The 16899-nt window shown below is 39.3% G+C and overlaps 1 protein-coding gene across 11 annotated transcripts in view; it reads left to right on the forward strand.

Moving 5' to 3' along the window:
- The window catches only part of fgfr3 (fibroblast growth factor receptor 3), a 42934-nt gene extending 33817 nt beyond the window's left edge, over positions 1-9117 (forward strand). For 7 of the 11 annotated variants that reach the window (XM_079634884.1, XM_079634888.1, XM_079634881.1 and 4 more), the window contains exons 10-18: positions 332-477; positions 565-689; positions 1317-1427; positions 1516-1706; positions 1874-1996; positions 3013-3083; positions 5532-5669; positions 5792-5897; positions 5999-9117. In XM_079634884.1, the coding sequence (XP_079491010.1) occupies positions 332-477; positions 565-689; positions 1317-1427; positions 1516-1706; positions 1874-1996; positions 3013-3083; positions 5532-5669; positions 5792-5897; positions 5999-6175 (1188 nt within the window). In that variant the 3' untranslated portion in view covers positions 6176-9117. Of the gene's footprint in view, positions 1-328; positions 478-564; positions 690-1316; positions 1428-1515; positions 1707-1873; positions 1997-3012; positions 3084-5531; positions 5670-5791; positions 5898-5998 lie in introns of all 11 variants that reach the window. The other 4 variants (XM_079634886.1, XM_079634891.1, XM_079634885.1 and 1 more) reach the window with 1 other exon arrangement.
- Positions 9118-16899: the final 7782 nt, after the last annotated feature.

Raw genomic sequence — 16899 nt, forward strand, 5'->3', positions numbered from 1 at the left:
AAAGAGGGTTAGATGAGGAAGTGGTTCCCAAGCTCCCTTTCAGCGAATCTTCAGATTATACATGTGTGTTCGTGGCAGCAGGGAAATGTTGCTTCACACACACTTCTGTGGTCCATTACGTGGAGATCTGACAGCTACAAACCTTTCTCTCTCAGGACCAGTCCTCTGAGGAACAGACACCATGTTTCTGTCTGTAGCACAACACTTGAGTTGATGATCTTCTTAAAATAGACATCTTGATTCTTCCTCTCTCTCTTTCTCGCTCTTACACTCGCTGTCTTCTTCACTTTCAGAGACAATAACATGCTGTTTTTATTCTTTACCCAAGCAGGTGTCCTTGGAGTCGAACTCTTCCATGAATTCAAACACCCCATTGGTCCGGATCGCCCGCCTGTCATCCAGCGATGGGCCGATGCTGCCCAATGTTTCTGAGCTTGAACTGCCCTCTGACCCCAAGTGGGAATTTCCACGTACAAAGTAAGTTAAAAGAACATCAGATGACCATAATCATCAGATTAAAGCAAACAGTTAGTTCCTTGCTCACTGTAAATGATGATTTTGTAGCAGACTGACGCTGGGAAAACCGTTGGGAGAGGGCTGCTTTGGACAGGTTGTGATGGCTGAAGCCATTGGGGTTGACAAAGAGAAACCCAACAAACCTCTCACTGTTGCTGTCAAGATGCTCAAAGGTTAGTGTGTGCAGATGCTGTAAATCATTACATTACATTAATGTTTTATGTATAACAACATAATCAATAAGTTGACTTGAATTATGGGTGAATGTCTCAAAACATCATTCCAAGGTCATATTTACTTTCCGAATCTTAATTCCTGTAATGTAAAAAAAATAATCTTATCATAATGGTCCAAAACAAAATTAATTTTTCAATTTTATCAAATCTCATTACTCTAACATTGTAGATGTGTTTAACTGCCATTAATAATATATGCACTACCATTGAAATTAATTATTTTGTTCAGCAAGGGTGTGATTTCTATTTATAATAGTATGTTTGTAAATATATTATAATTGCTGTTCTAGTTAGAACTTTCTGTTCATCAAAGAATCACAAAAAGGCATCACAGTTTCTACAAAAATATCTGTAGGGACATCTGTTTTCAACATTTATAATAATAAGAATTGTTTCTGGAGCAGCAGATCGGCATATTATAATGATTTCTGAAGGATCATGTGGTAATGGAGTAATGATGCTGAAAATTGAGCTTTTGACATCACAGTAATAGATTTTTTTTTTATATAAATTTTGAATTGTAATAATATTTCACAATATTGCTATTTGTAACTGTTTTCTTAGATGATGGCACAGATAAGGACCTGTCAGACCTTGTGTCTGAAATGGAGATGATGAAGATGATTGGAAAACACAAGAACATCATCAACTTGCTGGGAGCGTGCACACAAGATGGTCAGTGCACGCACACGCATACGGTCACAGCTTTGATGTTCGGCTTTGATTTTCTCTGACTGAATTGTTTCTGACTGCGTTCATACAGGTCCTCTGTATGTGCTGGTGGAATATGCCTCTAAAGGGAATCTTAGGGAATATTTGCGGGCAAGAAGGCCTCCTGGGATGGACTACTCATTTGACACCTGTAAGATCCCAAACGAAACTCTGACATTTAAAGACCTGGTGTCCTGTGCCTATCAGGTCGCCAGGGGTATGGAGTACCTGGCCTCAAAGAAGGTAACACATCTACTTATCTTAGTTTGTAAACTTATTTGAATAGAAATAATTTAAGAGGCTTGTAATGTTTATAAAGTTTATAAATGCTGTCAGATATTATTTTTCTAGTGTGTGTATTTATCAGACTTGTGCATAAAGGATGGCCCTCTTTCTGTTTGTGTTGCCAGTGTATCCATAGGGACCTCGCAGCCCGGAATGTTCTGGTTACCGAGGACAACGTGATGAAGATTGCAGACTTCGGCCTGGCTAGAGACGTGCACAACATTGACTACTACAAGAAGACCACCAACGTGAGTCGACACTGATTATCAATCTCAGAATGCTTGAAGGATAGGGCTCTTGGGTGGCATTGGATTGAAGCGCAGAGATGTGGTTGCGCACTGTATTTAGAAACGTCAAGCCTGTAGAAGTCGAATGAGTGTGTGTGCAAGTTCAGGAACTTTTTGAAGGTGCATTTATGAGCAGCTTGTTATAAATCAATTAAGTGTTGAATGAGGTCTGGAGTTGGTACTAAGAATGTGTGGGTATTGGCGAGGACTGGACGGGATTGAACACAGTAAAATGCAGTATTGGGGTGCAACTAACTAAACAATGTCAGTAGCATGGCATTAGCTTAGCTATGGTAAAAACACTTGAGCTGCATCCGTAATCGCATAGTACGTTCTACATCTGCTTTGAAACTTACTTCACGACCGTTAAACAAGTACATTCTGTATAATGAATGTGTAGTATGAATTAAATCCAGCCGCACTACATCTGCCATGTTGTCATTGTCAAGCGACCTACGGCGTCAGTTGCGTTGCTTCACTGCCATTCACAAATCCTCTCCTGTGGCCTCATGGGATAGTAAAGTGTCCATCGGATGCGCACTTTAGAAACTCGCCACGAGTAGTAGGTCATCAGTTTTTTCATACTGTTTTATGAATACGATGAATTCAGATATAGTACTCGGCTCACATATCCCTCTATATAGTATGTAAATAGTTAAACTACCTTAAATTATTTTATTGTCGCTTGTTGCAAGATCAAACAAGGTTCCTAAAACTGGTAGAATAGATGGTGTTGGATGGAACTGTTAGGTGTTGTGATGGCGGGTGGGTTTGGTGGGTATTTGGATATTCGATGGGACAGTTGGAGATTAGAGCACATTGGGGAGAGGGAAGATGTTGATGTGAACCGCTGAAGTGTATTTATATTAGATAGGACAGTAGGAGATTAAGCTGCAGGCCCGTTGATGTTCGATGGGCGTCTGTATGTCTTGCTGGGTCAGCACCGCTGTTGTTCTGACTGATCTGTGTCCTTTCAGGGTCGTCTCCCCGTCAAATGGATGGCACCAGAAGCACTGTTCGACCGTGTCTACACGCACCAGAGTGATGTGTGAGTTTACATTGCCATGCATGCCTCTTCTTCTTTTTTTCTCACCATCACTTCATGCCATCTGTTCATAAAGTTCATCAAGCGGTAAAGGAATGCAAGTGAACACCATAACCCTGCAACAACAGCATCAAAGCCATCCGAGAGAGTGTGCCAGTGTTTCTTGCACCGGAATTCACCGGAATTTGGAGACATGGATTTTTTTTTTTTTTACATGTTATTACAGTACATGGCACTACATAGTCCAATTCAAAACGAGTTATTTTAATGAATCCATCAAAAAGATTCACTAACTCGTTAGTAATCAGTTTGAAGCAGCTAATGATTGTAATGATCCATTTAATCACTTAATGCATCAGAGCAGTTACTGAATTAATAACTTACTGACTGAGGGTCCATTTACACAACACCGTTTTCAACTAAAAACTGAAAACAATTTATGCATTTGGGCGTTCATTTACACGACAACAGCGTTTTTGGGGGCCTTAAAAATGCTAACTTTTGAAAGTGGGTTTCAAAGTGCAAGTTTTTGAAAACGAGACCGTTATCATCACTGTGTAAACTACAAAAACGTGAATTTGTTAAAATGGTGACATCATGTGCACGCGTATTATGTGTTAAGTCTAAAGGCTCGTAGTGTTTCTTTATGAAGTTACATCGCCAACTACTGGCCTAGCATTCATAATTCAACGTTTTTAATCGTACTTACGGATCTGTATGAACGGGGATTATGTCGTCTGTACACCAATAGCGCGAAGGAAAAACGTTTACGTTTTTAGTACATTGTTGTTGTGTAAACGTACATTGAGTGACAAGTCATCATAACTTCTATTCATGTCCGACTTGAAATAAACCAAGATTGTTAACGTTGCATGTAAGGTAAGCTTTACATGACTGGATTTTTGTTGTTGTTGGTCATTTATCAATTATATTTAACTGTAAAAAACTGAATTCTGTAGCAAACATTGTGTGTGCATCACTCCCCTTTAAAAGTTTGAGATCAGTAAGATTTCTTAAATGTTTCTGAAAGAATTCTCTTTTGCTCGCCAATCCTGCATTTATTTGACCAAAAATATACAATTTAAAATATTTATTTTTACTTGAATATTTATTCCTGTGATGGCAAAGCTGAATTTTCATTACCCCAGGCTTCAGCGTCACATGATCCTTCAGAAATCATTCTGATATGCTGATTTGGTGCTCAAGAAACTTTATTTAGGCCTATTATCAATGTTATCTCAATATTTTTGTGGAAGCCTTGATAAAAAATGTTTCCAGGATTCTTAGATGAATATAAAGACATTAATAATGTTGCAAAAGATTTCTATTTCAAATAAACTAACAATTTAGATCAATTTAAGACATTTTACTGAATAAAAGTATATATTTTTTTAAATAATTAAGAAATTAAATCATACTGACCCAAAACTTTTGAGTGGTTTTGCATGTGTGTATATTCGCCGACTAGTGTCTGTACTTGCGCAGCAGGTTTTGATTAGTATGTTAGTATATTGCACACTGTCTCTCAGTAGACCGAACACACATTCATCACACTCAGACTGGTACATAGAACTGCACTTTCCCAATATGTCTAAATACACTTTAATCACAGCTGGCCTGAGAGCAGTAATAAAATAATATCATCTCCCTCTGCCTATAGGCTCTACTTATGCTATGATATATGAGCAGTGAGCCCTTCATTCAGTGTGTGTGTGTGTGTGTGTGTGTGTGTGTGTGTGTGTGTGTGTGTGTGTGTGTGTGTGTGTGTGTGTGTGTGTGTGTGTGTGTGTGTGTGTGTGTGTGTGTGTGTGTGTGTGTGTGTGTGTGTGTGTGTGTAAGAGAGCACCACGCTGATGGGCGTAAATGAGATTTGACTCTGACATAAAGCTAATGAACGGATAGTGATATAATGATGAGCCAATTATTCAGCCCCCATAAGGCTTCTAACTGACTGTGTGTTGCATGCGTGTATGTATTTGGCCGGGTAGCATTAGCTGGCTCATAGCTCCTGTTGTCTCTTAGCGTGGCTAATTTGATTAGCACTGCTCAGTGGTGGCGTGGGAGGAATGGGGCCAAAACAAAAGAGCCCTGAGTTAACAGAGCAGCTTGTGATAACACACACACCCACATACACATATGCGCGCGCACACACACTCGCTCTTGTTTAATAGACTCGCGTCTCATATCACAGACATACATTATAAGCCTCAGTGAGAACCAACAAAACTCCTCTCTCACATCTGCCAAGTATCTACACCCCAGAGAGAGACAGACAGATAGATAGTGAGAGTATTGTTACGCCACTATTTCAAGCACAACCAGCATAATATTGGCCTAACAAGCGTTTAGACATTTTTTTCTCACTGAATTGGATTAGATTTTGTACTATAATGTGAATGTGTGATTTTTGTCCCATACGTGCTCTGAACTGTGACCTCTCTTGCATCTCAGGTGGTCTTATGGGGTTTTATTATGGGAGATTTTCACACTGGGCGGCTCACCGTACCCAGGTATCCCAGTGGAGGAGCTCTTTAAACTGCTGAAGGAGGGACATCGAATGGACAAACCTGCCAACTGCACTCATGAACTGTACGATTACGATTCCTTTTCTTTTTAATTGAGAAAAACTCTTAGCAACATTATTGATCAAGTTCATTTCTGGCACTGATCAGTAAATGCATATATTGTTTTGGATCATGTGATTTGTGCAGGTACATGATTATGCGGGAGTGTTGGCACGCCGTTCCTTCACAAAGACCCACGTTCAGACAGCTGGTGGAGGATCACGACAGGGTTCTTTCCATGACCTCCACTGACGTAAGAGCTCTCGTGCATCAAAGCAAACACCTTAACTCTTAACACCTCACTGTTAAAGCCGATTCTGATGCACGTGTGTTTGTGTGCATTTGATCGTTTAGGAGTATCTGGACCTGTCGGTACCGTTCGAGCAGTACTCCCCTACCTGTCCGGACTCCAACAGCACCTGTTCTTCCGGCGACGACTCCGTGTTTGCTCACGACTCCTTGCCTGACGAGCCCTGCCTCCCTAAACATCACCACCACCACCACCACAGCAATGGGGTCATAAGAACATAAGGAACGGTGGTTTGTGGGGATCTTTCGGTTTGCTGCACTGGACCAGGATGTAGCGGCAGTGCAGACGGGGTTCCTGGCACAGTGTGGATCTCATGAATCGCTCAACGAGAAGCTTCAGACTTCCAACTGTTCACAGGTCTGAAGGACAGATTACGCCCCTGTCCTTCAGCTCCTCCTTTTCTTCCAAATCATTATTCAGCTTTTTGTCTTCGAAAAGAGAATTCCTATTTTTGTATTCGGCCAGTTTCGTTTTTTCCTTTGCGCGACGCAGTCAGAAGGGTCAAACCATTCCGTGCCTACCAAAAAACAAACAGACTGACAAATTGCTGGAAAAGAACGGATCAACACTGTGTAACAGCACAGTTCTGAAGCGGCAGACAGAGAAAAAAGGGTTTTTTACAGCAATATCTGACTGGAGTGAGAATCAAACCCATGGCCAGTCTCTCCTCTCCACTCCTCACAAAGAACATTTTTCATCCTTTTTTAATAAGAAAAAGAGAGAAAGGTCTCCTAGATGTGAGATTTAATTAGAAGATATATAACTGTGTGCTTTGTATGTATCTTAAAGTTTTTATTGTAAATATATAGATATAAATATGTATCATATTGCAGTCAGTAGCAGTGTACTTAAAAAAAGAAGAAAAAAAAGAAAGAAATAATGACATTTTAAAAGAGCAAGTGAGCATACACTGTTGAGATCATGTAAACATTTAATCTAAAAAAAAAAAGCAAAACAAAAGTTTTATTTGAATTAACATGTATATTTGTAAAGCTATTTATAGACATAAGGTTTTTAAGGGGGTCTAAAATTATAGTCGGGTTTTGGTACTGTAAACAAAGGGTTTTTCTTCTTTTAAATTTTGTAAGTTATTTACCACAGAAGTGCAAGATTTATTTTTGCTTCTTTTCTTTTTTCTTCCATTTCTTAGTTTACATTGACAAGAATGTATGAGAAACTAATCGGTGATATCAGCAGAGTAGGAGGATGAAATGAGTATAGAAATAAGCAAGAAATAAGTATACCAGAAGTTGCTTTGCCCGTATTTGAATTTCGCGATAAAAGGACCACAAGCGTTTCTGCTCTTCACGAGGAAACCGCACTGATTTTTAACTCCTGTCAGACTCACACTTAAAGCACTTTTCATCGTTTTTGTATAGTATATTAAAAAAAAACTTCATATTTGGGCTTCCATGCATGTGACAGAAGGAGATCTGTTCACCATAGTGTTTATAACAACTAAAAAACAGTGTTGGTTTCCCCTGAAGACGGGCGCTGTGGTCCTTTCATCTAGCTCTTTGATATGAAGGAGTGCTATGTGGGTAAAACCTATCACGGCATATAGAAATATGGTGAAACCATACTATGAGTTTGTTGCTCTTATTTGCTCTTTTGCTAATGAATATGTATAATAACATTTTTGAGGTAATCCTCCGGGTCGTTGTGTTTGCAAAGTGCCAAAATCTTTCTCTCTGCTCTGAGTTTTATGTTAATGAGTACAGAACCGTTATTGCTATTCAACTCCAGCGTGCATGGTTGTCAGATGAGTGTCTCTGGCCCTGCGAATCTAAGCGAAGCATTATGGGATAGCTTGGTCGTGTCTCAGGGTGTCCTCAGACAATTGCATTCAAGCGGAAAGCCGGCAATAATATATAATGGGGAGAAAAAAAAGAGGATGATTCGCTTGCTGCTAAACTACGGAAACTGTAGATTTGATACGAGATGACTGTACAGCTCCCTCCTCCTGCAAAACATAGCATTTTTGTACTTGTTAAGTGCCTGGGAGGGAGTTGAGTGGCTGAATATTGCGACGTGCGGTTTGAATGTACAGCCACATCAATAAAAGATATAAGCAGGGTGTTTCTTAAAACGATAAAGTCAATATTTGTACGGCACTTTGTTACCTTGATTCTCAGATTGGGTTCTCAAAGATACGGATGACGTTGTTCTGTAAGTTCTTCTTCCAGCTGTGGGACATCATGTTCTGTTGGATACAGTGTTTTTGAGTGTTTGTCCATTACGTGTGGAGTTCTTCGTTTACTGTTTGGCGTGGGATGGCAGGGCAAGCGATCGCTCTCAGCTTCCTTTTTTGTACAACCTGTAACCTCTGGCTCACCTCCACATCCTCCGCTCTACTACTGACAGCCCTCTTGCATTGTTGCAAAACATATCGAACAATGTTGCTGGTCCTTTTCCCTCCTTGACGCAGATCGACATTATTTATTTCCTTGTATTTATGTTTTCCTTTCATGACCTTATCTTGTTCAAAAGGCCAGCATTCCTTCATGCTTTTTGTGTTTTAGGATGGAGGGAGAGCCGAGATGCATTTAGGGGTTGAAGAAAGTTTTCTTTACAATGTTTACAATGAACATCCAGACGGTGTCAGAGGACAATGTGTTTCCCCAGCACTTTTAAAGCGGCTGGATGATGAGCAATACTGGTCTGATGTCAACACTCTTTCATTTTACGCATTTGTTCTTTTCCTCTTAAGCTCTATTTGATAGTGCCGTTCAGCTCTTATTAGAATTAAGATATTAAATTAAGTTATAGATTTAAATTTGCAAATGATTGTTGTACGTCGGGTAGATTTTATATAGGTGTGTTTTTGTTTTGTTTTGTTTCAATAGGGATGAAAACTTCTTTACAGTATTTTCTTACAGAAGAATTGCATTGCATTCCAGGTAGATTTCTTTCTTCACGCGGTGAGGTAACATGTTTGCAGAGTTAAAGTCATTCAGCATCTGCATCCCTCTCTGTTTAACAAAAGATTGGAATAGTTGACTAACAGTTTTGTTATTTTTCCATATCTCTGTATATGTGGAACATTCCGTTTTGTTTCCGTTTTGCCCCTTCGAGCTGTTAAACCTCTTTACACTCTATCAGTCTGTGCCTGACGGAATTATGCTGTCAATCAAAACCTTTTCAATAAACACAACAAAACGAGTGTTCGCTTGTCACTTACTTTTTAAATCTATACTTGCCACGTTCACTATTTCATGTTTTATTTAGGCAGCAAGAGTGGGAGGGAATTTGATAAGCATAATATGACTTAATCCTCAGTCATAACTCATGAGGATACTAGTGATGCACAGAAATTTGGCCGACCAAAAATATATAAAACGTTAAACCCAAAAAAATGCTAAATGGCATACATGCTTTTGGAGGGCTGATTTGACTGTTTCAGTGTCCATTTCATGCACACAACAGTGTGTCAACGGTGTGGACCAAAAAGTGTGCTACAGTAACAATGTATAGGCTAAATTTTTTTGGCTAAAATATCAATTGAGCTTGTTGGCAAAAAACTTTACTACGACACCCTGAACAGCATTAAGAATTCAGTTACACAATTACCCAAACTGAATTACTGAAACTTCATTTTCAGTTTCGGTTTTCAGCTAAACTGAAATATTTAAGTTTGGTTTTGTCAACAACAACAAAAACACAATTTGGGCATCATTGATAATGTGCAGCCATTTAGTCATTACCACAAAATGAACCCTGACAGGGTGATCAAGGTCACATGATCTGTTATCACCCTGTCCGAATTAATTTAGCGATTTTATTTGAGCTGCATATACATAATCCCATTTACCATATGGCTAGGTACAATAAATCAAATAACATGGACATGAAATATGGGTTAGCTTAAAAAGAAACACCCTAGCCACAAGACTATACAACAATTTGCTTTCCTTGCTTATACATATACATTAACATTAGTATATAAATTAGTACTGAACTCCTCCAAGGAGAGTTTATTACAGCCAATGGTCAATTTGAGACGTAAGATGACACCAATTAACTGTTTTAATGTGCTCTCTCTCTTTAAACTAATGAAAGTTAGTATGGCTCAGTGGTGGCATTAGCAACTCTATTGGCAGCATTTCTAGTCTTACTGAAGCAACGACAAGCGCTGTCAAACAAGCACAAGTTGCTAATGGAATAGAGTTCTGAATAAAGCAAAAAGTTTTAGAATAGGACAAACTGTCACACAAATTGCATTTGTGACTGTGAATGTTTGTTTGCTGGAGTCCTGCCGGCTCTCCAGAGCTGAAAGACTCAAATATGTCCTGAAGGGGAACATCCTGCTTCCCCAGAGCTCTGAAGAGACTCATTCAGTCCGTTGTGTGTGTGTGTGTGTGTGTGTGTGTGTGTGTGTGTGTGTGTGTGTGTGTGTGTGTGTGTGTGCGCGCTCGTGTGCGTGGACTTTACAGATGAAGAGCTCCTTTCACAAATGTGTTTGAGTGAGCCAGGTCTAAATTGGTGTGTCTGATTCAGAGCTGTGTTTGCTCAGGGGGAGGCTTTGCATCCCTCATTCCTTTACACCTCTTCTTTTTTATATATATTCTTGCAGGGTTCTCTAACTCCCACAAGCCTCGATTTCTCTCATTTTCCCTCCCCACATGTCATCTTTCACTGCTCTCACCATATTACCAAGTTGTCCCGCTATGCGGTACTTTTAATGTAATTGCTTAAGGTTCACTGAAAATCAGTCACCTACCAGTCAGACTCTTCAAAACCAGACGCTCTATGGGATTTGTCAGATTTTGAATCTTTCCATAGCCATATGTTACAAAGCGCTTTACAAACTTTTTGGTTATATTTCTGCATAATTAGTTTTGCTGAAGGCGACTTCAATGAGGACATCTGTTTATGTACAGATGCGTAATATGTTTGGTCACGCAGTGGCACTAGTGATGCTGAAGTCATCCTAAAGAGCGCTGAAGGAATGAGCTGTGCATTGCTGCTGACCGCATCGGTGGCTTGCTCTTAATGATCACAGAAAATCAATTAGACTATAAAAATGCACACACAGAAACGCACATACAATGGAACCAAAAAGTAAAGCTTAGTCTATATTGAGACCGAAATAACCAAATGGTAGCCTAGTAATTTCATGGCCAGTAAAAATTCTCAAAATGCACAACCGTTACGTTTCACACTGACTGCTTTTTATGCCTCCAGTCAATCAAACAATCAAGCACAAAAAGTTAACTTTTCAGGATCAACTAAACACTGGATTTTCAAAAAAAAGTATGATAAGTCCGCGGCATAGACTCCAAAATCCATCCAAGAGTTTTACACACTGGTCTGTTATTGTAGCAGGGACATCACGTTACATTTTCACGCCCCAAAACATAAAGCAGAACAAAACAAACTGTGATTGGTTGCTTTACATGTCAGTCAGACGGCCTCTGGGCAGTCCTTGGCCAATGAAAGCTGCCATGGAGTCCAGACCTTCTGCCGTCAGTCTGAAGGTCTTGGCTACGCGAGACTAATGTGAGCCCAACTAGAGCCAATGTCTGGAACACACTGCAAAAACTAGCCCCAGACATTTACAGACGGCCGACCGTCATCCTGATGTGTCATGGCCCTTATGAGCATCTGATTTGGAAAAATCTCCATTTTACAACTGCACATATAATGATGGTGTTCAAAACCCAGGATGGTGGACAGCTAAGGGCTTCAGAATTCTACTAATGCAAAAGCTTCGTGTTTGTTAGAGCTGATGATAGGCCACAAGATAACTGTGGGCACCTGGTACTCCACACTCTCACTGTGACCTCAGTCCTTTATGTGTGGCATACACGGTATAAACATACAATAAATACCAGATGACTCACATGCCTTGCAGGGTATACGAGTCCACTTTAGGGTCCTTGTAATAAGCAGACCATAATATAGTTTTCTGAATTAAAGGGGTCATATCATGAGGATATACTGTAACTTTCAGAGCTCGAAACTTTCAAAAGACTATCTTTAGCTTTAGCTGCAATACTTATATTTGGCTGCAATAACCTGCTTGTTATGAAATCATTGGGTTTCTGACATCACAGAGCTTTGCCATAAGATGGAGTGATGCTGAATATAGGACTCAATAGCAATCAAATCGCAATTAGTACCCCCCCCCCCCCCCCCCCCGTATATTGCAGTGTTTATTAAAAGTAATTCATCGTGCACATATTTTCTCTTCTCTGATGACCTGTTTAGTGGCATGAGGGCAGGAGAGCCTGTCAATCACAAGATCACAGCAGCAAACCACAATGATTCAGCCATCCAATAAATCAAGATCCTACATTTTTTTCTTTTTTGAGAACTCATTTCAGATATATGTCACAATAGGCAATAAAAGACTTCCGTTTCAAGCCATCATCCAAATTAAATAATGCAAAAACAGTTTCATGGCTGGTAAAATATCCCTAAATGCAATACAGTGGCACGGGGAAATGCTTAAAGGTAAAGCAACAAACAAGCCATTTAATTAACATGGTCATGGGGTTGGAAAATGGTTATAAACTGAATTGACTATTGACTAAAATTATATTTAAACTACAGAGAATATGATGAGTTTAAACAATGCCTCTAATAAGTTTTAAAAATTAAAATGACCTTAAAAGCCACAGCATCTCTGTAACTATGACTTGTGAGTTGTGTAGGGATGATTATTGCTCTCTGTAACCAATGCTGGTCTGTATCCTCGGTCACAAAGATTTTTTTTCTGACCAAAGAAAAAATCCAAAAAAGACCTAAAAAGAAAGGATGCAGGAAATCTCCTCCCGCCTGCACTTAATTCATTTGATTTGTATATATATATATGTGTGTGTTTGCTGGACTCATGTCGTGCCAGACCTTTCTGTAATTGTTGCTGGTTGACTGTGTGTAGTGCACACTAAAAGCACACACACACTCATCGGTGGTCTGAAGTATGCAATAACAGGCAGAGTTTGGGAGGCCTGAGCATAATTAATACCTTCGATGTGGTTACAGAAAGGGCAGAGTCACTGACTATTTTTTGCTAAATTTAATAAAGTAAAAACATGTTTTCATGTGCATGTGTGTGCCTGACTGGCACTGCGCTCTTACCAGACAAGATGTTTACCGTTAGTCTGTGGCGTTGGACGGCGGAGCGGCAACATTTTTCAGCCCCTATTAAAAAGCCACTGCAGACACCAACGCTTATGACGCACAGAGCGAAAACGGGAGAATGGGGAGAGCAGCCAGGCGGAAGGTAAAAATGACAAGAAAGTTTGAAGGAGAGGTTGAGAGAGGAGAGACGTCTCAAGCGTCGCGTTTTGTAGACTCCTCTGACAAGTCCAGACTGAAGCTGGCTGGGGTGAGAAGTTTGACAGAAGTTTACACCGAGCTTCAGGAAATTTAAACGAGTCTTAACGCCAGCACAGTAGAATGTCAACCCTGTGTTCTGAAAGATAAAGTATAAGGTAGCCTACCCAAGGTAGCCTATAGACTATAGTTTACCTGAAAATTACAATTCTGTCATCATTTAGCTACTCGTCCTCATGTTATTCCAAACCTGTAGGCTACTAAAACTTTCCAATCAACAATATTAAAGACCATTCATTTTCTCAATTCACTTTCGACCATTCATTTGAGACATTTCTCAAAATACCTTCTTTTGTGTTTCACAGTACAGTCATACAAGTTTGGAACAACATGAGGGTGAGTAAATGATGACAGAATGATGATGACTTTGATGATGATTTTTAGGTGAGCTATTGCTAAATAACTAATTAAAATAGTAGTTCCATTGATCAAGTTTTATCTCACCTACGGCACCAAGTGTCCATTGACCGCATAATAAGCTCCATGATGTTTCTGTTTGATGGTATGAGGTTATGAAAACAGGAGTAAAAGTCAGATTCATAATTATAATTCTTATTTCTGCTCTCTGGCTATGGAGGTTTTGTGGCAGCATATTTGGCACCCTTAATTCCTTCAAATTCCAGATGTTTCCACAGAGAGACGCATTCTGTGTGAAAGCTTTTTGGCTCTGCAACACAACGGCAGAATGTTTCAGGAAAGCAGGCACTGCGGACACACTCAAAGAGCTGCTCAAATGTACCTCTTTATGCTTGTCGTCAGAAGAATGTTCTGGCTTAAATACAGCTCAAGCTGTAACGCCAGCATCTGTGGCATGCTGCTGATTACTCCAGAAAATTATTCTGACTCGTCCCTCAGTCTTTTAAAAACCCATGTACAGTAATCCACTTACAATGGATATCTAAAGGTTTAAAAGCAGAGATGTGAAAACGTTTTTTTCTCTTTAATCACTTACACAAATTATTTAGTCAAAACAGTTTATTATTTCATCTAGATAGGTGGGATTACTTTTTAAGTGGATGTACTTCTATGAGTGAAGTTTGGTTTATTTAAAAATGCCTTATGTAGTTTATTTACATGATTATAACATGAGTTGAATGGCTGGATTAAATCTTTTCACATAAACGCACCATTCTCATGCTTAAACAATGTTTCAATGCTTCAATACAACAAAAAGGACAAGGACTGTATATAGTTGCATATTGTTAATGCTTATTTGTGGTCCTGTACATTTTCTCTATAGATTTCCACTTTAAATGCAGTAAGAACACACATCCTGATGAATGTCAAAATGTTTTTTTTTCTGGAGTCACGAAGTTGTATTTAAATAGTTTTTAACCCAGTAATTAGTTTATCAAAATGCTCTTTTTAAGGTTAAAACCTTATTTTCCTTTCTTGCGCACTTGCAAACAGTTTGAACTTTGAAAAGTTCTTTACAAATGAAGTGTATTACAATATTCCCATGTTGTGAAACATGATATTAAATAAAATCAGTTGCTTGAGTCCAAGAGATCAATTATGGACTATTGCATTATCAGTATCTTGGCTTTCATTCGTCAGATCCCCCTGTAAGATATGAGAACTTTTCTTAAAATATTAAGTAAGTATTACGTATAAACATCATTTCGCAAGTGAGTTCACAGCTGTAACACAGTGATAAAAGTTCAAAACAGAGACCATGTTCAGAAAAAGGGACATACAGCCCCCGTGATGACGTGTGAGTGTACGTCCGTGTGTAATTGTGTGTAAGCTGGTGTGTGAGAGCTCTTCTCCTGAAACTGGACCTTGGAATGTTGTCAGAGTAACGCTGCCAAATCAGCGATTAGTGAGGATGTGTGAGAGACAGCCGTAGAGAGGAGTGAGCTTTGGGGACAGGTGTCCTCAAACACACACACACATCTCTGGCTCTTCATCTGTTGCGTATTGTGGGACAGTGCGGTTTGCCTTTTGGTGGGTATTTCAGTTATGTGCAGTAGCAGAGAGTCCTGTCACATGCTGGTCTAATAACGCACTAAAGCTATTATTTCACCATGATTTTAATGTCAGTCTCCAACTGTGTCAGAAATTAACTTTTTCATTAAGGAAAAATATGTGCCTCTTGTAACTGATTTTCTGTGGCATTTTTTACCTTTATGTGGGAATATTTGTTTCTAACCACATAAAAACACTGCATACCATATCTGCCAAAGATTCAAATATAAATAATTAATAATAATATAAATAAATAAATAGATTCTTTATCATGGCTGTTACTAGACACCACTAAATCACTTAATATGCTGGATTTTGTCTCACAATTCTCATTGCGCGTTTACATCTGGCAATTATCTCAGAATTGCATGGTATAAAGTCAGTTCTACCAGAAAGACTCGGGAGATAAAATGATGTAACAAAGCATACATTTATTGACAGCTTAGCAAGCATTATTTATAAAGTTCTTTGGCGTAGGCCCCGTCCATAGTTCGTAATCCGAGGGTAGCGGATCTGCATCTCCTGCCTGAAGACGAAGGCAGGGGCGCAGCCGACCCCCCTGGGAGGTATGGACAGGACCATCCTGGTGGTGGTGGGGAGGGTGGAGGTTGTTGTCGCGTCGGCATCTGCGAACTCAAACGTGTAAGTACCGATCTTTTATACAGAGAGTATAAAGACGTGATTGGATAAAAATGAAGGTAATAAATGACGTAGTAATTAAGTCTTCCTGGCAGAACTTCAGCTAAAGCTTTCATAATTGTGTGATATAAAGTCGCAATAGAAAAAATATGTCAGAATTGCTAGATATAAACTCGCAATTGCGAGAAAAAAAGTAAATTTCGCGTTTATATCTCGCAATTCTGACTATAACACGTAATTGCGACTTTATTTTACACAATTCTGACTTTATATCTGGCAATTCTTCGAAATCAAGTCGCAATTATCTTTTAAAATGTTTTATTCTGTGGCGCAGACAAGGACATTTCTGCAAAATTATATTATAATGCTTCTTGCACATTTAGCGACACTTTCAAAGTGTGATGTCCAGCGAGTGGCACATTTAGTTTGATTCGAAACAGATTAATGTGAATCTGGCAACTTTGGTTGTTCATTTCATTTCGTTCATATCTCAAGTGGAGTGCTGTATACCAGGTGAGCTACTGAGCAAGTTTTCTACATCAGAAAATACATATATGTGGAGCTCCAAATTCCAATCCAATGTTCCAATGTTGGCAAATGCAAGGTGTTTTTTGCGGTAGATAGAACTAATATATGGTTTCTTTACTACACAACCTATCAATCCAGCCTCTTATAGCTGTTAGCTTACAGTTCGAGATGAAATTAGAGGTTGGAGGTCTCATCCAGATCTTAAGAAGCCGAGGTGGTCCCACATTCAGATGATTTTCATCCTCCTGTCAAAACTGCTTACTAGTTTTCCTTGGCCAGCATATCCAGCACAAGAGCAATATCCAAAACTGATTGACCAGATTTAGCCGTTTTAACAATACCTTCATTGGTTGCATAGGGCCGCTCCTTCCTTCTGGCCATTTGATATTCTGGATAATATCTAATATAGATAATATTTGCCACATAGTGATTTTAAAAAAAAAATATATAAGCTGGGAATAATGAGTGC

This window comes from Phoxinus phoxinus, assembly GCF_949152265.1.
Source record: "Phoxinus phoxinus genome assembly, chromosome: 14".
Taxonomy (NCBI): domain Eukaryota; kingdom Metazoa; phylum Chordata; class Actinopteri; order Cypriniformes; family Leuciscidae; genus Phoxinus; species Phoxinus phoxinus.